Here is a 20,505-nt window from a genome sequence, read left to right on the forward strand (position 1 = left end):
TTTGTTTTAAGGACCGCAAAAAAAGATATTTAAAGGAAATAAAGCGATGTTTTAGCGGATAAAAACGGGGAGGCGCCGCGCTCGGTGCCGCCCGCTCCTGAAGCTCCCGGGAGGGACCCGAAGGGGCTGAAGGCCGCTGAGGGCAGCGGGCGGGAGCGCCGGTTCCCGCGGGCCTCCGCTCCCCGCAACAAACTTGCGGCCCCGCGCAACAAGTTGGCGGGCAGGCCCCCGCCGCTCTCACCTCAGCCATGGTCGCTGGTGTTCCCGGGAAAGGGTCACATCGCCGGCAAGCGCCGCCGGGTCCCGGAGGGAGCGGCGGGAGCGGCGGGGACGGGACCGGGAGCGGCGGCGGGGCGGGAGGGGCGTGGCCGCGTTACGCACGACGTCACCGCGCACCGCGGGAAGCGGGTAGGGTGCGTGCGGCGGCTGTCAGTCAAGGCAGGCCACGCCTACAAGGCCTATCAGTCAATAGGAAGACACGCCCCCTCGTATGTAATGTAGCGATGGTTCGACCTGTCAGTCAGCGTGGAGGCACGCCCCCTTCCTGTCACTTGGGGTTTGACCACGCCCTCGCCTGTCAGTGCATAAGGCTTTATCTGTCACTCAGAGTCTAAGGCCACCGCCTTACATGTCAATCAAAGCGCGCACCGCTCCCCACCGCCCGCCACTCAGCGCACAGGCCACGCCCCCACGCCTGTCACGGAGTATACAGGCCCTGCCTGTCACTCAAACCGCAAAGCCACGCCTCCAGCTCGCCGAAGCTGGCGGGCTCATGCCCATATATGTCATCGGGCACAAGCCACGCCCCCGCACGTTTCACTCAAGCAAACAAGCCGCGCCCCTCACATGGCAATCACGCGCAGGCCACGCCCCCTCGGTGCTCATTCCACGCCCCGGCCGCGCTGAGGCTCCCGCTCGCCGCGGCCCCTCACGGAGCCCGGCTCCATTCACGGCGCCCGGCTCCCCTCACGGCGCCCGGCTCCCCTCACGGAGCCCGGCTCCCCTCACGGAGCCCGGCTCCCCTCACGGAGCCCGGCTCCCCTCACGGCGCAGGGCTCCATTCACGGAGCCCGGCTCCATTCACGGAGCCCGGCTCCCCTCACGGCGCCCGGCTCCCCTCACGGTCCCGCAGCATCTCCCGCCGTGCCGGTGCCGCTCCCCCCCGGCCCGGCCGCCGTACTCACGCGGGGAGCCGCAGAGGCGCGGGGGGTGTCTCATCGGCAGGGGGTTCCTCGGGGAACGGGGGCTCTTGCTGGGCGTGATGCTCTTGGGTGACACAATAACAGCTCTAGGTTAAACATAAACCCCGCAAAACCAGGCGAAATAAACAGAAAAAAAGATGCAGAAGCAGCGGGAATTCACCGTGTCTCATTCACCGTGTCCTCCGGTGCCTCACCTGCCCGGCTCAGCGCTGTCCCCGGGCCGGAGCGGGGCAGCGCCCGGCGCGCACATCGGGCATCGCGGCCGTGGCACGGCGAGGACACCGCGGCTGTCACACGGCGAGGACACCGCGGCTGTCACACGGCGAGTTGTCACACGGCGAGGACACCGCGGTTGTGCCACGGCGAGGACACCGCGGCTGTCACACGGCGAGTTGTCACACGGCGAGGACACCGCGGTTGTGTCACGGCAAGAACACCGCGGCTGTCACAGCCTTGTGTGAAGCCCCCGCAGAACCGCGCCGCTGCCCCGAGCAGCCGCAGCCCCGCGCGCTGCCGGCGCTGACTGAGGGGCGGCGCCCGTTCGGTGACACCGGGCGGGGGCGGGACCCGAAGGGCGCCGGGGCCGCCCAATCAGCGCCGCGCTTGCTGGCGGCCAATCCCCGCGCGCCGTCTTGGGCGGCGTTGTCATGGTAACGGGTGACGCCATGCCGGGGCCGCGGCCTCCGCCGTGAGTGAGCCTCCAACCAGATCGGAATTAAAATGCTTGAAAAACTTTAAAACACCTGGGGATAGATGGATTAGATATTATTTATGTATTTCTATTCTATTTATAATTATGATTGTAGTTATAAGTGAGATATAATTTTAATTATAGACATTTTAGAATTTATTAAATTATTATAATAAAATTATAATGCGGAGTCAATTAGAACTATAATTCAGAATTATAATACGGAATTATAATACAGAATCAATTAGAATTATAATACTGAACTGTTATATAGAAATTATAATAATTATAATACAGAATTATTATTATTACTATTATTATTAAGAATCAATTCTAATACATTATATTTATTATAATTATAATACAGAATTATGATTATAATTCAGAATCAATTCTAATAGATCATTAATTATAATTAATGAATGGGAAAAATCCCCTTGTTACATATGAATCACATCCCTTAAAATACTTAGCAATGTATAAAAATTATAGTATGTAATTAGTTATGTAATAAATTATATTCTGTATAACAAATGATATTCTGTAATAAATTATATTCTATAATAAATTATACTTAACAGATTCCATCAATGGCCAAAATTCTTAATTGTAAATTAAAATCCATTAAAATAAAGGGTAACATTTAATGAATTATAATATGTAATAAATTATATTCATTAATAAATCATAAATCAATTGTTAAAAGATTTTATTTCAGTGGTTTACATATTTAAATTAATGAGCAGTAGATGATGAATTGAAATATATAATAAATTATAATCTGCAATAAATTCTATTCTATAATAAATTATAATGCATCAGAATTATAACAGAGTCAAAACCCTTTTTATAAATTCTCTAAATCCTAAACATGAATCCATAATTGGCAATATGTAATTAATTATTATATACAATCAATTGTAATAAATGGTTTATTATAAATGGTTTAAATCCCTTGAAATAATTATTAATATGCAATGAATTGTAATATATAATAAATTCAAATCAATAAATGGCCACAATGCAACAATCTTGTTTTATAAATTGTTTACATCCCTTAAAATAATTGGTAATATATAATCAATTACAATATATAAAGATGGTAAAAATCCTTTATTAAAAGAGATTGATATCCATTAAAATAATTGGGAATATATAATCAATTACAATATATAAAAATGGTAAAAATCCTTTATTAAAAGAGATTGATATCCATTAAAATAATTGGGAATATATAATCAATTACAATATATAAAAAATGGTAAAAATCCTTTATTAAAAGAGATTGATATCCATTAAAATAATTGGGAATATATAAGAAATTAAAATATATAAAAATGGTAAAAATCCTTTATTAAAAGAGATTGATATCCATTAAAATAATTGAGAATATATAATAAATTACAATATATAAAAAATGGTAAAAATCCTTTATTAAAAGAGATTGATATCCATTAAAATAATTGGGAATATATAAGAAATTTCTCATCAATGGTTCACATCCTTTTAAATTTTTGGTATTTTATAATAAATTAGAATACATTAGAAATAGTAAAAATTCTTTATTATAAATGGTCATAAATTGTCTAAATCCTTTAAAATAATTGGCAATATACAATCAATTACAATATATAAGAAATGGTAAAAATCCTTTATTGTAAGAGGTTGACATCCATTAAAATAATTGGTAATATATAATCAATTATAATATATAGAAAATGGTAAAAATCCTTTATTACAAGAGGTTGAAATCCATTAAAATAATTTGTAATATACAATCAATTATAATATATAATATATAATATAATATATAATAAAATATATAAAATCCTTTATTGTAAGAGGTTGATATCCATTAAAACAATTGGTAATATATAACAAATTACAATATGTGAAAATGGTAAAAAAATCCTAAATCCTTTATTATAAGAGGTTGACATCCATTAAAATAATTAGTAATATATAATAAATTATATAAAAAATGGTAAAAAATCCTAAATCCTTTATTACAAGAGGTTGACATCCATTAAAATAATTGGTAATATATAATCAATTACAATATATAAGAAATTGTAAAAATCCTTTATTGTAAGAGGTTGACATCCATTAAAATAATTTGTAATATATAATAAATTACAATATATAAGAAATGGAAAAAATCCTTTATTACAAGAGGTTGACATCCATTAAAATAATTTGTAATATATAATAAATTACAATATATATAAAAAAAGGTAAAAATCCTTTATTACAAGAGGTTGATATCCATTAAAATAATTATTAATATATAATAAATTATATAAAAAACAGTAAAAAAACTTAATTATCAATGGTTTACATCCTTTATACACAACACAAAAGAAATGAGGATTTGGGAATGACATTAGATAAATGATCAAACCTTTAGTATGAATTAACTATTTTATAAAATTCAATATTTCTGATTGATTCCAGAGCAGCAGGAGCCACCAAAGGCCCAAATTACAGGAGAAATTCCACAGATTGTCAGGGAAAAAACAGCAGGAGCAGAGGGCAGAGAGATGGGCAGGTGAGAGAGGGGCTGGGGAGGGGAGAAAAAAATGGATATGTGGGAGGGACAGAGAAATTCTGGGATGGTGAAAAAAACCCAAATCCATCTCTGGGAGGGACAGAGAAATTCTGGGATGGTGGGAAAACCCAAATCCATCCATGGGAGAGACAGAGAAATTCTGGGATGGTGAAAAAAACCCAAATCCATCTCTGAGAGGGACAGAGAAATTCTGGGATGGTGAAAAAACCCAAATCCATCTCTGGGAGGGACAGAGAAATTCTGGGATGGTGGAAAAACCCAAATCCATCTCTGGGACGGACAGAGAAATTCTGGGATGGTGGGAAAGGTGGGAGAGAATAAAATCCACATGTGGGAGGGACAGAGAAATTCTGGGATGGTGGAAAAACCCAAATCTATTCCTGGGAGGGACAGAGAAATTCTGGGATGGTGGAAAAACCCAAATCCATCTCTGGGAGGGACAGAGAAATTCTGGGATGGTGGAAAAACCCAAATCCATCCCTGGGAGGGACAGAGAAATTCTGGGATGGTGGGAAAGGTGGGAGAGAATAAAATCCACATGTGGGAGGGACAGAGAAATTCTGGGATGGTGGGAAAACCCAAATCCATCCCTGGGAGGGACAGAGAAATTCTGGGATGGTGGAAAAACCCAAATCCATCCCTGGGAGGGACAGAGAAATTCTGGGATGGTGGAAAAACCCAAATCCATCCCTGGGAGGGACAGAGAAATTCTGGGATGGTGGGAAAGGTGGGAGAGAATAAAATCCACATGTGAGAGGGACAGAGAAATTCTGGGATGGTGGGAAAAACCCAAATCCATCTCTGAGAGGGACAGAGAAATTCTGGGATGGTGGGAAAAACCCAAATCCATCTCTGGGAGAGACAGAGAAATTCTGGGATGGTGGGAGAACCCCAAATCCATCCCTGGGAGGGACAGAGAAATTCTGGGATGGTTGGGAAAGGTGGGAAGAACCAAAAAGCCCTGGAATGGTTGGGTTGGGAAAGGGGGAAAAACCCCAAATCTACCATTGGGAAGAACCAAAAAGCCCTGGAATGATTGGGATGCACCTCCAATCTCATCCCATTGCCAAGGGCAGGGAGTTCCCTCCATCCCAGCTGGCCTTGGACACTCCCAGGGATGGGGAAGCTCCAGCTTGACAATAATTAACATTTCTCATCTGAGATTTGTTATTGGAACAGCTCCTGTATTCACCCAAAATCCAGAATATTCCCCAAACATACCCTGGGAATCATTTCAGCACCTCACTGACCTTCCTGCACTGAAATATTTTAAACACTGTCATGAAAAAGATGTGTAATTATTCATCTATTTGCTCTGTTAATTGGACTGGATTAATCAGAATCAATAATGACCCTTGGTTAGGGAATAAATGAGCTGGAAAAGCCAAAGGGAGAAGCAGAAGTGGGGCTGACAGTGACAGGAATGTGGCTTTTCCCAAAGAATCCCAGCAGCTGAGCCCTGCAGGAAAACAGGAATGCAAACCCCTCCCAAGTGCCATTCCCTGGCAGGGAACACAGGGAAATCATCCTGATTTATTCCATTTTTCTTCAGGTTTTTGATGATGAAGGGAAGAATGTGACACCCCATCCCCTCTTCCAGCCAGACCCAAATGCTGCTGTAACCAGGCAAGAAAATTTTACATAAAATATTTTATCTGGTTGAGTGATGTTTAGTAAGTGCAGACAACCTTTAGTTGAAAATTATTAAATATAGACATGAAAATAGCAAATTAAAATATTAAAAGTATCAGTTCAGCTCTCAAAATATTCACAGAATGACTAGGTTGGAAAAGACCTTCAATATCAAGTTCAAATGTGTTTAACATAATAAGAATTCTCAGCTTTAATAATATTTAAGCAAGTTACCTCTGTGGGATTATGTGCATCCATCTCCAAAAAATGCTCTTGAACAAAAAATTTGGAGTTGAAACTCCTCTAAGTTATGTTTCACTACAAAAAAACAAAGTCAGTGGAGTTTGAGCTGATAAACTCAGTGAAGTCATGCAAAGAAGGTCAATAATTATTGGTGCTTTATATTAAAAAATCCTGAGCATGGCATTATCAAAATGCAAGGAATAATTGTAATTATTTCCAATTTATAATTACAATTGTAAACATTGATTTCTGAGATGAAAATATTCCTTCTTTTTGCCACGTTTCCCAGGCTGGCTATTCCAAAGGACAATCCCAGGGGTTGGGATATCAACCAGGAGCAATTATACATCAAAATGACCTAAAAATACCAAGTACCTCCAGAAAATAAACACTTTTTTTTAGTTTTTTGAGACCATTTCTGCTTGTTTTTTATCCCTGAAGGACACACAGGAGCAGCATATCAACAACCAAGCCTGACTTAGATGAAACAGAACCTCTCCAAGACCCAACTTTGAGCTTGTCTGGTAAAGAACACACCAAATATTTACAAATTTAATACATAAAATTATATATCCTGGGATTTGTAGATCCTCCCAGTATTAATTTCTCTGTTAATTGTGAGTGTTGCTTTGCTGCCCTGGTTTTTCCAGCTGAGCAGGAGGAGGGGGAAGCAGCCCTGACAGAGGCAGAGCTGGAGCAGAGGGTGGATATTCTCCTGTCAGAGACAGACACGCTCTGGATGTTGGATCTGCCAAATGCCCTGGTGTCCACGGAGGCAGAGGAAGCTGGGAGAGTCCTGTGAGTGAGGATTGAGCTCTGTGAGTGTGCACTCAGAGTCCTGTGAGTGAGGATTGAGAGTCCTGTGAGTGAGGATTGAGAGTCCTGTGAGTGTGCACTCAGAGTCCTGTGAGTGAGGATTGAGTTCTGTGAGTGAGCACTCAGAGCCCTGTGAGTGAGGATTGAGAGTCCTGTGAGTGAGGATTGAGCTCTGTGAGTGTGCACTCAGAGTCCTGTGAGTGAGGATTGAGAGTCCTGTGAGTGAGGATTGAGCTCTGTGAGTGTGCACTCAGAGTCCTGTGAGTGAGGATTGAGAGTTCTGTGAGTGAGGATTGAGTTCTGTGAGTGAGGATTGAGCTCTGTGAGTGTGCACTCAGAGTCCTGTGAGTGAGGATTGAGAGTCCTGTGAGTGAGGATTGAGCTCTGTGAGTGTGCACTCAGAGTCCTGTGAGTGAGGATTGAGAGTCCTGTGAGTGAGGATTGAGCTCTGTGAGTGTGCACTCAGAGTCCTGTGAGTGAGGATTGAGAGTCCTGTGAGTGAGGATTGAGCTCTGTGAGTGTGCACTCAGAGTTCTGTGAGTGAGGATTGAGCTGAGTGTGCACTCAGAGCCCTGTGAGTGAGCACTCAGAGCCCTGTGAGTGTGCACTCAGAGCCCTGTGAGTGAGGATTGAGCTGAGTGAGCACTCAGAGCCCTGTGAGTGAGCACTCAGAGCCCTGTGAGTGAGCTCTGCTGCCTGGAAAGGCTGAGCTGGGACAGAGACTGGGCAGAGCAAAAGGAATAAAATAGGAATTTATTGAAAGGATTCACCTTGGGCAGTGCAAGAGCCTGGCCAGGGCTGCACCCAAATCAAATCCAGGATGGATCCTGCTTATCATTTTTACACTTTTCTAAGTTTTGGTTCATATTGGGGTCAATTATCCAAGCACAGCCCCAGGCTATGAAGTCTCAGCCCCTGGTTTGCCCCTTCCCTTCACTGCTGTTTAATTGTCCTTGATTCTCCAGCTGGGAAGGAATTGTTTTGTCACTCCCCTGTGAAGAGAACTCACTAACAGGAAGTTTCAGAGTTACCAAGCAGCAGAGATTCTGAAAAATATACAAGCTAAAATCCAAGGCATCAGCAAAAGCTCCATTTCTTACAGCTCCATATCCTGGAGGAAATTCTTACTCCCTTCCACTGAAAAATAATGGCAGGTTAGGAAATTCCAGAGCAGGAGCAGGCTGAGAATTTGATTTTCATAGAAACACTTAAGATGTTTCAAACTGCTGCATCTTCTTGTAATTATTTATGAATTTAGAAGAGTTCAGCATAGCAAGCAGCTCCTCCTGGTGCTCCCTGAACTGCCAGAACTTTGGTGGGAATGCTGAAACAGAAAAGGAGAAGTTTCCTTTTTGTCTCTTGATGCTCTGCCTTTCACTCCCAAGGGAGGAGAGCTCTGAACTCTGGATTCCCCCAAAGTCCCCAGGCAGTTGGAAGAGGGATTTTTGCTTTTTTTTTTTTTTGGGTTCTGCTCTCCACATGCCATTCCTGTTTTAGAACAGCATCACAAAGATCAGAAAGAGCTGCTGAATGATACAAAGGCTGAAATAACATCCAGCAACCCAAAAAAGCAGGAAATTTAGGACATGGAAAAGCCTCTCTTGTTAAAAACATTGAGAATTCCAGGCAGAATTTTTCCAGGGAGTCACCAGCCAGTGTTTCCTTTGTTTTCCAGGGAGAGGAATAAGATTTATGCAGAGATTTGCAATGCTAAAATTGGCAGTGAGTACTTTGAAGAAAAAATGGTACAAACCATCTCTGGAGCTGCCAAAACCAAGGAAGTGCAATGTGAGACAATCACCATGGCAGAGAAAGGTAAACCTGAGAAAAAAGGGATTTTTTACTTCTGTCTCTAAGCAGGAAATGTTTCCTCAAATTCCACTTCCAGAGCTTTAAGTTCAGGCAGTCTGGGTTGTGGTGGCCTTTTCTGCCCCTCCTAAATCTTGAATTTAATGCTGGAGCACTGAATCCATTGCAATAAAAATGTTATTAGCACTCCCACAATGTTATTTTTGTGTGGAAGAGGCCAACAAAATTATAGGGAATGCTGTTCCAAACACTTTTCCTTTGTGTCAGTGTCTGTAAAATGAGGGAATAAACCCCCAAAGTAGATAATAATCTGTTTTGAAAAGTTAGTTGCCACTTTTTTTGTGTGCCTGGAGTATGATCAGGGCTCATTCCAACCCCTGAGCACATCAAGGCAAGATTTGGGTGGGTGCTGCTCAAGGGGAACCACACCCCCCCAAAAAAAAAAAACCCTGATGGAGCTGCAGCAGTCACACAAGAGGAGGAATTTTAAAGTTATTTTATCTTCTTTCATTATTCTTATTAAGCACAGGCAACCTTTGCTGTAAATTTGCAAAAGATAACTCTTAAAAGATGAAATCCAAACATTAAATAAAAAATAAACAATTCAAATATCAACATCTTTAGAAGCAGAGCTGGTTCCAAATCCCCCCAGCCCAGCAGGTGCAATAATTGACCAAAAACAAGAGCCCTGTGTGAAGGGAAATTCATTCCCAGGGATGATGGTGACTTTTTGGGATTTGGACAATCCACTGGAAGCCTCAGAAACAGAAGCATCCAGAGCCCCAGCAGGGAAAAGCAGCAAATCTCCCTCAGCTGAGGAGCACACTCAGGCTGTGGCTGCCCCTTCTGCCAGAGGTAACATCTCCTCATTCTCCCCTTCCTAAAACCAGAAACATCCCTGGGATTTGTGGGGAAAACTTCCTGAAAAACACTGCCTGGAACCTGCAAGAGAGTTGGATCTTGGGCAGGGCTGCACTTCTCTGCACATCAGAAATTATCTCAAATAAAGATAAATACTCAGGGGCAAGGTTTGCTGGTACTCACCTTAAAGAGTAGAAGCAAAACACCATTTATGAAAGATTCCAGAAGTATCTGAAAAAGATAAGAAAATTACACTAAGAAAAGATAGGATTATAAGAAAAGAAAATTATAGGAATAAAAAATTCATAGTGAAAGTATTTTTTTTAATCCTCTGCTTTTTGCAAGTGGAGAATTCTTATCCCTTGATTTTTCTGTGTGAACTTTTATCACATTCAAAGCATTTCTATCCCTTTTATCAGGCAGTGTGGGGCTGTGGGACTCCCTGACAACCTGGAATATCCCATAACTGTGTGATTCAGCTTCTCCCATGATCATTGCAGAGAGTGCTGGTGCTGCCAGGAGCCAGGAGGAGAAGGAATGCAGCTCAGAAGAGATCTTAACTTCAGCAAACCTGCAGCAGGATTTAGTTGTCATGGAGAGGATTCTCATGGAGAACATCTTTCAACCCAAACTCGCCCTTTACCGGCGGATTCCTGTCCTGACAGGTTTGTTCCTTGCTCAGTGGCCTCTTTCCAGCCAGGAATTCTTCATTTGCCACAGAAATTCCTCCCTTTTGGCTGCACCTGCAGCACACCTGGCTCACTCCAGCCCAATCCAGCTGTTTGCTCTATCCCCAACCAATTTTAGTCACAGTTTCACAAGTTAGGATGGCTTCATTCCTCAAATCTTAATTTCTATTTTTTTTCACTACAAAATATCTGCTGAAAAGGCAAATTTCTCTTCTGCTGTGAATATTTAGAGTGAGGTGACATCTACTCAGATTCTACATCTGTGCATTTTAGAACCTGTTGTTGTCTCAGAGGCTGAGGAAGAAGCTGAAGAGGATGAGGAGGAAAAGGAAGAGGAGAAGCAGGAGGAAACAGCCTTGCCAGACCCAAACCAGAGCCCAGCAGAAGGTGCAGGTCCCAGCCTGGAGCAGCTCTGGTCATACAGGTGTGATTTAACCAGTGGTCACAGTGTGAGCAGCATGGCTTGGAACAAAGTGAACCCTGTGAGTCCCCAGATCATCCCTGAGCTGCTCCCCAAGTGGGTGCTGGCAATAAACTCCTGATTCTGGGGGGATTTTCTCAGAGGGATCTCAAAGGAGGATCCAATCCCTTGCTGCTTTCATCTACAGGCTGTACTTGGCTTTTTCTACACATCACAGCTTTAATTCTGTTTAATTTAATTTAATTTAACTCCTGATTCTGGAGGGATTCCCTGGGAGGGATCTCAAAGATGGATCCAGCCCCTCACTCTTGCTGTTTTCAGCACTTGGCTTTCCCTACACATCACAGCTTTAATTGGCCCAAAATGTCATTAATTGCTCCAGTTTACCTTGAACAACAATGTTAATAGACTTGGTCTGTTCTAAAATTGAAATTTAACTCCTGCTGCTTAACTTTATCATCATTGATGGAGTTTATTTGGGGAGCTTAGACACCACATTTTTGTCTCTAACAAGAACCTCCCAAAAAAGCAGAATTCCTCAAGATTTAAGGATAAGATGCCAAAGCTTCTTTAATCTGGTCATGTAAAGCTCCGTTTCCCCAACTGCACTCACTTTTTAAACAAAAGTAATGGATGGAAAAGAGATAAAAAGCTGCTGAGGATGAGAAACAGAAAATAAGACATTTCATACTTTTTGTGCCCCAGATCTCCAGATATTAAAAAGCTAGACACATTTAGAGACTTCAGTCTTAGAATACTTAGGGCAAACAATCAGCTACTTTTAAAATGTGAGTTTCACAAAAGCTAAAAGCCAGGAGTTTGAGGTGCCCTCTGAAGCTTCTTTTACAGCTAACCCTGAGAGGCAAAATGAGCAGCATTCTTCTCTACTCCATTAAATAAAGCACATTAAAATATGATTTTAGACCCATGCATGTCCAGTTTTGCCTTGACACAAAGGTGCTTTTGGGAACATCCTGCTGAGCTTCAAGTGGGGCTGAGATGTTGCTGCTGCTCTGTGCTTGCAGGATCTCATAGCAGTTGGTTACAGAGAGTTTGTTTCTCAGGATCAGAAGAAAGGCCTGGCTTGCTGTTGGTCACTGAAGAACCCCATGGTAACGAGTCCCTTTGTTTGCTTTTCCTGCAATCTGCTTTTCTCTGGACAATTTCTGCTTTATTTGCCTTTTAACTCCAATTATTTACTCTAACTTCTCACACCACTGTCAACAAAAGAGGAAATTTTATAGATGGAACATTTACACCTCTGCAGATGCATCTGAAAAGGGATCCTTTTAAAACCAACCATTAAAAAAAACTATTTGCAAGTCTCTAAGTGTCCCAGTAAAAAAAAATCTGATTGCCATAAATTACAACATTTCAGTTTGATTTCTACCACAAGCTTCCTTTGGCTAAAACTATATTTGGCTAATTTAAACCAGGCAGAGTCAAGTCTTTGATGTCTCTTTACCACCCCAAAAACTCTCTGCTGTCTCCAAAGACATTTTGAGGTGTTTGGTTTGGAGCAGCCCTACCTTAGTGGAGAAATATCTATCTTATTCCTTATTTTATCAGCTGTAGCAAGACAGTCAGAACACAGAACAATTTCTAGCCACCATGACTTGACTTTGGCAGCATTCAGTGTTAAGGACAGAGAGGTGAAGGCCAGGCAGCTGAGGCCTGTGCTGTGTTTGCCCCGGGCAGTGGCCAGAGCGCGTGTTCCGCTGCCAGCACGGCGTCACTGCTGTGGATTTCTCCCGGAGCAGCCCCAGTCTCCTGGCAGTGGGCATGGCCAGTGGCTGCGTGGCCGTCTACGACGTGCGGAGCCGGGCGGACGCCGCGCTGCTGGACAGCAGGTCAGCCTGCAGCTCCCTCCTCTGAGCAAGGAGAGGGGAACCTTGCAAAGGGGCACTGCCTCACCCTTGAAGGAATTGCAGATTTTTAACCCCGTTCCTAATGTAATGGTTTGGAAAGCAAAATCAGCGAGAGACTTCAAGTTAGAAATACAATTAAAAAGGAAAAAAAGAGAAAAAATACCTGCTATAGTAGAAAAGGAAAACCACTGCCAGAGTCAGAGTATAGCCTGACACCCCACTAGTCAGGGTGGTGGCAGTGCAGATGAAGTGATCTTGTTGAGGCAGTGATCCTGTAGAAAGGTCTGGTAGCTCTTGTCCTCTGGAATCCAGTGGGTAAAGGCTGCCTTGGTGTCCAAAATCTCAGTTTTTCTCTGGGTAGGAAAGGCTTGGCTCCTCCCCTGGCTGGAGCATCTCCCAGTGGGATGATGGAATTTTATCAGCCATGCCCTGGGACTCACTGGCCATGAACAGGAGATATCTGCTGGAGGGAGGATGGGCTGTGGGAAGATAAAGATGATTGCCCAGCTGGTTTAAAGATGGCCCATTAGCAGATAATGTGTGCCAGGAGATCAGGGGCACTGCCACACCCAGTTCTTAACAATGGCCCATTAACAGGAGATATCTCCCACAGGGATAAGAATCACTGCCACACCCAGTTTGTAACAATGGCCCATTAACAGGTGATACCTCCTGGCTGAAGGGTGGGTCATGGGAAAGATAAAGATGATTGCCCAGCTGGTTTAAAGATGGCCCATTAACAGGAGATATCCCCCACAGATATAAGAACCTCTGCCCCATCTGGTTTAACAGATACTGATAGAACATAAACTTTTGGGCACATCTTTACATTGTAACCTAGGACACCTAGCTATGACAATCCAGCCCTGGATAATAAATCCTTATGGGATAGCAGGGGGAACTTTTGGTGCCTTCTCTCTGATCCCTCTTGCCAAAAATGGAGAGAACATCAGAGGAAGTGAAGGGTGAGCAGGAATGAAGAAGGAAATGAGAGAGGGAGGGGGTGGGGGTTGAGGGAAGCACCTGCCCCAAGGGCAGCTCCCCAGGCCTCAGGTACTCTCCCACAAGGTGCAGATTGATTTCATGGTGCAAGCACATAAAAGTGCCCTGAAACAAATTATCTAACATTTTTAATAAAAAAAAAAACATTTTCCTGGAGAAAAAAAAAAAAAACAATGTTCAGACAATTTTTTAAAAGAAAAGCTAAACATTTCTGCTATAAGACTTAACACTCATTACAAAGTAGAAGCTTAATTATCTTTCAAACATGTTGTCTTGTCTTTGCTCATCTATGATTTACCACGTGTGTTTCTTTGTCCCAGTGCATCCCTAAATAAACACAAAGGTCCTGTGTGGCAGCTGAGGTGGGTGGAACAGGACAAAGATGACAAAAAAGAGAGACTGATGTGTATCTCAGGAGATGGGAGAATAACCCAGTGGTTCATCCAGCAAAGGCTGGATTGCTTTGGTGAGCACCTGAAACTACTCCCTTTGATTCCTGCTGACATTCTTTGCACCACTTATCCCACAAAACATTGCAGAGCTGCTGGGCATCCCAAAGCAGCCCGAGTTCCTCACACCTGTTTGACAAAACCTCCTGCTCTTCACACAGATGTGATGAAAATCAAACGAACACAAAGTGGGAAGAAAAAATTACCAGGTGAGAGAGAAAGGAAAGGTGAAGGTCCCATATCACAAGAGGCAGCTGGAATGTGCTTTGACTTCCATCCAGAGGTAAGCTCAGAAAGCCCATCCTGGCTGAAGTATTAGCCAGAAAAACTCTGCAGCAGAGGTGGGATGCTCAGCTGGAGCTGCTTTAATGGGAGCTGGCCAGGGACTTTGGCACTGCTATTTAAATCACATTAATTTTGAAATAAATTGTTTTCTAGCTACTAAGGTTTACCCCAAATGAAATGGTAAAACAAGCCCTGTTCTCCTGATGCCTAAAGAGAGGCTGCCTGGAACAGAGGCTGGGCAGAGTTAAAGGAAAAAGCAGGGATTTATTAAAAGCCCTTCCAAGGATTCACCTGGGGCAGTGCAAGAGCCTGGCTGTGGCTACACCCAAGATGGACCCAAGTCAGGAATTTTCACATTTTTATCAGTTTTAGTCCATTTCTATATTGGGTTCATTGTCCAGTCCCAGCTCCAGGCTCTGCAGTCCCACCCTCCCAGTTTCTCTCCTCATTCTCTCTGTTTGCACTTTTTGGGGCTGGAGCTGCAGCGTGTCCTTGGTTCTGGGGCTGGAACAGGATTGTTTGTGTGCCTGAGCTGGGAGGAGAACTTGTAACACTTTGTATGAAAATCAGAGTTACACACAGATAGAGTGCAGAATCTGGAAATTATGAAAGCTCAAACTTAAGGCATCACTCCCAGCCACGTTACTCACATTTCCTTGGGGCAGTTCCCCTCTGAGTGATGGGCAAGCCTGGGAGAATTTGTTCAACACCTCCCACACCCAGGACTCAGCTGAGCTTCTCTTCATCCAGCTGAGTACTTCCTCCACAGAGCACTCAAAGAATTCCTGCCTTTTCCATGTGGATTGCTGAAAATCCAAGATTTTCAGGAGTCAAACCCCAGCACACTGTTGAACACCCCCAGCAAATGTGCAGCATTATGGTTCCACTTTACTCACCACTCACAGGAGCTCCTCCTTGGCTCTGAACTCCTCCAGCCCTGGATGATTTCTGCAGGAGTGATCAATTTAACCAACCTAGGCTGCTTTTCCCTTTCTTGCAGGATACTGATATTTTTCTTGCTGGAACAGAAGAGGGCCACATCCACTGCTGCTCTTGCTCAGGAAAGGAGCAGATTCTGGGGACATACAGAGGCCACAAGGTGAGTGACACACTGAACAAGAACAGCAGGAACTGCTCAATTAAAAAATATAAGTTTATTTATATTTAGTGAAGCAACAAAAGAAACCTCAACTCTTTCTCTGATATTAGGAATGAATTCCCATAGTATTAAGCATCACAATCTTACAGGATTACATTGTACACTGTCAGGATTTTTTCAAGTCGTTTTTTCAAACTGGTACTATGAACTATGTTTGAAAGCTTCAGTTCTGGCTTTATTTTAATCAGAAATGTGATTGTCCTGTAGAGTTAAACAGTCTTACCTGTGGGAGGAAGGCTGGGCAGCTCTAGAATAGATTCTGCAGCTGTACAGCAGCACCAAGTTCTGTTTTGTTTCTCTCCAAACAGGGCCCTGTGTACAAAGTTGCCTGGAATCCCTCCAGCACAGACACGTTCCTCAGCTGCTCTGCAGACTGGAGCATCCTCTTGTGGCACCGGGACTCCCACACCCCCCTTTTAACCTTCACTTCTGTCACAGCTTTTGTTCACGACATCAAGTGGGCTCCACAATCAGCCTTCATCTTCGCAGCCGTCAATGAGAGGAGGGTGGAGATTTGGGATCTGAGCGTCAGCATGTGAGTAATGAGCACTCTGAAATCTGTTTGTCACACATTGTGACCTCATCAGTGCTTTTATCAGATCATTACAGCTCCACACTTTGCTCAAACCATTGCATTTGGAAATACTCCTGGTGTAAAAGGTTACCAGACATTGGGGGTTAGAAGAGGAGGAGCTGGATGCCTCAGAGAGCTGATAAAGTATAAAACTTCCCCTTCTTTTCTGCAGAAATCGTGGCAGAGCTAGAAGTAACAAAACTGAGCTGCTTTGCTAAAGCTTGGTGTGGAGTTGAGATGGCTCAGTTACCTGTGAGTTTGTCCAGCTGCTCTGGGTTTGTGTTCCTGAGTGTGAAGCCCTGCCACATCCTGCAAATTATTCATCTAATAAAAATATTAACCACCACTCTCCAGGTTAGCACAGATTTTAGGCAAGCAGGATTATTTTAGCTAACAGCAATTAGGATTTTTCCTTCTGGCAGAGCCCAAACCAAACACTGCCTCACTCCCCAATTTCTGAGACAACCTAGAGCACAGAAAGTGAAATGTGCATTCTCAGCTGCTAAATACACAATACCCATGAACTCCTGCAGCTTCCAGCCCGTGCTCTCCTGTGCTGCCAGCCCTGAAGGGAATCTCAGCAGCCTCCTGTTTGCCAGGAATGCTGAGTGCCTGCTCCTGGGGGACAGCTGTGGCCAGGTGGGGGTGTGGCAGCTGCACAACCTGGCTGTCCCCAGCACCGAGCAGGTAAGTGCTCAGAGGGGCTGGGCTGGTTCCTCAGCTGGGGAACATTGGGATAGGTGGGATCACAGTTCCAGCTCCTGCTGCCACACCACTGGAAATTCATTTCCTTTATAATATTTGCATGCTGCCAAATGTGACAGCACAAATGCAACCCACGTGCTGTTTGCCAGCATTGCCAGAATTCCAAAGAACAATCAACTCTTTTTCCTCTTGTTTTCCAGGTGGGTTCCTTGTGTGATATTGTTGCTCCTGCTGGAGCTGTTTAGCAGTAGCTGATATCCCTTCCTCTTCAGGAAACATTTAGTATGAACACAGACTGGTTATTCTTTGGTAATCAATAAAGTTTCTCTTTGAAGCCACACTGCTTAGAAACTTCTTTCAAATCTCTCCATTTCCTCCTGGAAGTCCCATCATTGCACAGTCAGTGTTCATACATGGATGGGCCTCTCTGGACTCCTGACCATGGAAAGCTCTCTATCTTTTCTCCTTTTTCCCTTTCTGCTTTTCCCCCAAAGTCTTTTCTCCTTGGGTTGAAAGCAGGCAGTGTCTGGGTGGCTTTTTAGAGGGGCAGAGCAGAAGAACCAGAAAAAAATACCCAGCTGGGAGATTTCCTGCCCCCAGGAAACAGGGAGAATCTCCAGAGGAGTGATCAGCACAAGTTGTAGCCCTGCTGCTGAGCACATTACCTATGGAAAGGTGTATTTTATAGATCCAGAACATCTCTCATTATCCTGACAATAAACACCCAGCACTCAAACACAGCACTGAATTAAGGATCATTTGTGCTGCATTAACATCCCACTTCCTTCTGTGTGCTGCACATCTGACAGGGGACATGCAAACTTCCCCCTGACATAAAATTCATCTTGGTGTGTTTCAAAGAAAGGCACTCGTTAAGGTGAATCATTTGTTAATCATTATTATAAATCTGACCAAAATACACCCTGTATTTTCCATTCATGCCCATGACTGTTTGCTTACTGCTAAAAAGCAAGCTTTCTGTAACACATCATAACCCACCCTGCACACAGTGAAAATTAATTACCTGTAACATTATGGTGCTGGAAAATCCTTGTGGTGCTAGGAAGGGCTCAAGATCTCCAAAGTTCCTCATGTATTTTGTCCTTAAACGTGGAATTTCTGACCATATAATTGAGACATTTCCTCCTAAAGGCATTTTATTGCAAGGATTTTTTATAGACATGTAAATACAATGTTAGGAACCAGTAACTCAGAACCAAGCTTTGCTTCCAGAGCAGACTCAGCTCCATGTGCTGCAGGGTCATTTCCTATCTCTTGGCACACTGGGAATCCTGGTTGGGACACCAATATGTGCCCCAAACTCCCTCTGGAGTGGATTTTCTCAGCACAGTTTTCCCCACAAGCATCCACAGTTAGCAGTAAACAAGGTGAGGGAATGAAGAGGTGCACACAGACATCATGGCAAGGAGTTAATTCCATTTTTCTTTTGCATCACCAACACAAAAAGACCCCAGTCAGGACTGGAAATCAGGGAACACCAAACCCACGAAGCACAAACCACATCATAAACACCCTCTGCTTCTGGCAGAACACACATGGACTGCACCCACCTAAGCCATACCCCATAAAAGTGTCACACCTCAGGTGTTCCCAGTAAATACTTCAGAAATCTTTAATACCTGACATCCCAAAGCACTTCAAACATGACCAGAAACAAGCAGTTTATTTGTTTTCAGCAAACACTGCCACCCTCAGAGCGAGCTGCTACCCAGTGGAGTGGACAGAGCTCCAGTATAAATGGGAAGGCTCCAGCAGAATTCCCCACTTGATCCCTCCTGCCCTGCCCACAGCCAGCTGGCAGCATGAGGGGCACAGTGCTGGCACTGGGCTGCCTGCTGCTGCTGCTGCTGGCACAGCCAGGGCAGGGGGAAGGGAACAAGGTGAGGCTGTGTGGCAGAGATTTCATCAGAGCCGTGGTGTTCACCTGCGGCGGCTCCCGCTGGAAGAGGAGCCTCAGCCAGCAGCAGGAGCTGGGGGGTGAGTACCAATCCCACAGCACCTCCTCCCTGCCTGCTGCACCCCATCCCGGGGGATCCAGGGGGTCCCAGGGGGTCCCAGGGGGTCCCAGGGCAAGCTGCACATCCCCTGCTCCCCTCCATCCCTGCAGCACACACCGTGCCACGAGGCAGCCAGCCAGCAGCTGCAGCTCCTCACCTCCCCTCTCCTTGCACCTTCCTGAGTTTTGCTAAAAAAAAAAATAATTTATCTTACCTGAGGAACAGGATCCAAGGCAATGCTGCCACTGAAAAAATCTCTTTTCCACCAGAAATCTCTTTCCCACCACATTTCAAGTGGCAGTGACAAGTTTCGCTGAAGTCGGTGCAAGTGCCTTGCTGCAGCTTTCACCTTCCCCACTAGAAACCAGAAACTTCAGGAAATTTGTCACTAAAGCATGTTGGATATCTGCTCTGCAATTTAATGCTTTTGTGTATAGTTGTGCTTATTAGCAGATTTTTTTGATGAGAAAAATGATTTTGATGAGAAAATTTTGATTCGATAGTCAGGAAATTCAACTATTACATGCCCAGCTAGAAATCTGTACTCTGACAGATTAAAATAGAGAAAAAGAGAAATACACATACAGAAAAAAAAAATAGAAATAGAGAAAAAGAAAATAACTGAGGCAGATGACAGCAATAGAAGCTTTCTGCACTTCCCACACCTGCATTTTTGGTAAACTCTCTTGTAGCAGCAGTTTTAAACAAATACAAAAGTGGTAATATGGGCAACAACAGCCAAAATCTGTTGAAGAAACTTGCTTTTAAAGTGAGAACTATTACACTCTCTGACACTGCTCAAGGCCCAGCTGTGCTGAGGTGTTTCAGCTGCAGCTGGATGATGATTTCTGTAGGAACACCCAGAATTTTGGGGTAGCTGATGCTTTAATGCAACACCTGCAGTACAGGAACCCCCCAGGCCCAGCTTAATGTGCTGGTCAAGAGGCTCTGACACACCAAATCCCAATTTTTCCTGAAGAAGCAAATATATCAAGGTAAGACTCAAAGCAACACAGGACATATAAATCCCTAAACTACTGAGTTTTACCCTGCTGATCACAGACTGTTCCTCACAGTGATGAGGTGCCCACATCAGAGGGTAACACTCAGCTCCCTGCCTGTAGCTTGGTCTGTCTTTCTAGTAAAGATACAAAGCATTAATTACTCATTTTTTGACTTCTAACTTCTCATTTTCTCTTGACAGAGAGTGAAATCCCCCAGCATTTCCCACATGAGGAGGAGGGTGATGCTGACTTCTCATCACAGCCAGAGCTGAGGCTGGGGATCCACAGCAAAGAACCCCAGGATGCCAAACCTGAGCAAGACTTGCAAAACAGCAACAAAATTTCTGTGCTAAGCAAACGTGAGGCAGCTGATCTGCTGGCCACATCCTGCTGCAACGTGGGCTGCAGCAGGAGAGAGATCAGCTCCCTGTGCTGAAATGCAACAAAAATATCATAAAATAATCACGACATGAACCACAGCTCTTCCAGTTGTGTTCTTTAATTGTAG

General features: G+C 44.1%; 3 protein-coding genes across 7 annotated transcripts in view; 2 read left to right on the forward strand and 1 right to left on the reverse strand.

Moving 5' to 3' along the window:
* Positions 1-1,496, reverse strand: part of MIER1 (MIER1 transcriptional regulator) — a 38,658-nt gene extending 37,162 nt beyond the window's left edge. Inside the window, exons 1-2 of one of the 5 annotated variants that reach the window (XM_079314465.1) lie at positions 1,397-1,485; positions 1,185-1,266 (exon numbers count right to left, since the gene is read on the reverse strand). Coding sequence is in view for 1 of the 5 variants with exons in the window: in XM_079314461.1 (XP_079170587.1) it covers positions 242-250 (9 nt within the window). In the remaining 4 variants the exon portion in view is untranslated. Of the gene's footprint in view, positions 1-241; positions 571-1,184 lie in introns of those variants that run through there. The other 4 variants (XM_079314463.1, XM_079314464.1, XM_079314461.1 and 1 more) reach the window with 4 other exon arrangements.
* A 4,521-nt stretch (positions 1,497-6,017) lies between these two features.
* On the forward strand, positions 6,018-17,313 carry DNAI4 (dynein axonemal intermediate chain 4). The gene is made up of 15 exons (XM_079314458.1): positions 6,018-6,088; positions 6,779-6,861; positions 6,988-7,135; positions 8,829-8,968; positions 9,677-9,817; positions 10,324-10,488; positions 10,786-10,994; positions 11,959-12,045; positions 12,632-12,783; positions 14,124-14,269; positions 14,414-14,535; positions 15,538-15,636; positions 16,005-16,231; positions 16,804-16,957; positions 17,176-17,313. Exons 3-15 carry the CDS (start codon positions 7,077-7,079, stop codon positions 17,218-17,220), a joined length of 1,746 nt encoding a protein of 581 aa, XP_079170584.1. The 5' UTR covers positions 6,018-6,088; positions 6,779-6,861; positions 6,988-7,076; the 3' UTR covers positions 17,221-17,313.
* Positions 17,314-18,798: 1,485 nt separating this feature from the next.
* Positions 18,799-20,505, forward strand: INSL5 (insulin like 5; the record flags this gene model as incomplete). Its single annotated transcript, XM_079314048.1, has 2 exons — positions 18,799-18,973; positions 20,174-20,505. 2 exons carry the CDS (start codon positions 18,799-18,801, stop codon positions 20,431-20,433), a joined length of 435 nt encoding a protein of 144 aa, XP_079170174.1. The 3' UTR covers positions 20,434-20,505.

This window comes from Erithacus rubecula (genome assembly GCF_903797595.1).
Source record: "Erithacus rubecula genome assembly, chromosome: 10".
Lineage (NCBI taxonomy): Eukaryota > Metazoa > Chordata > Aves > Passeriformes > Muscicapidae > Erithacus > Erithacus rubecula.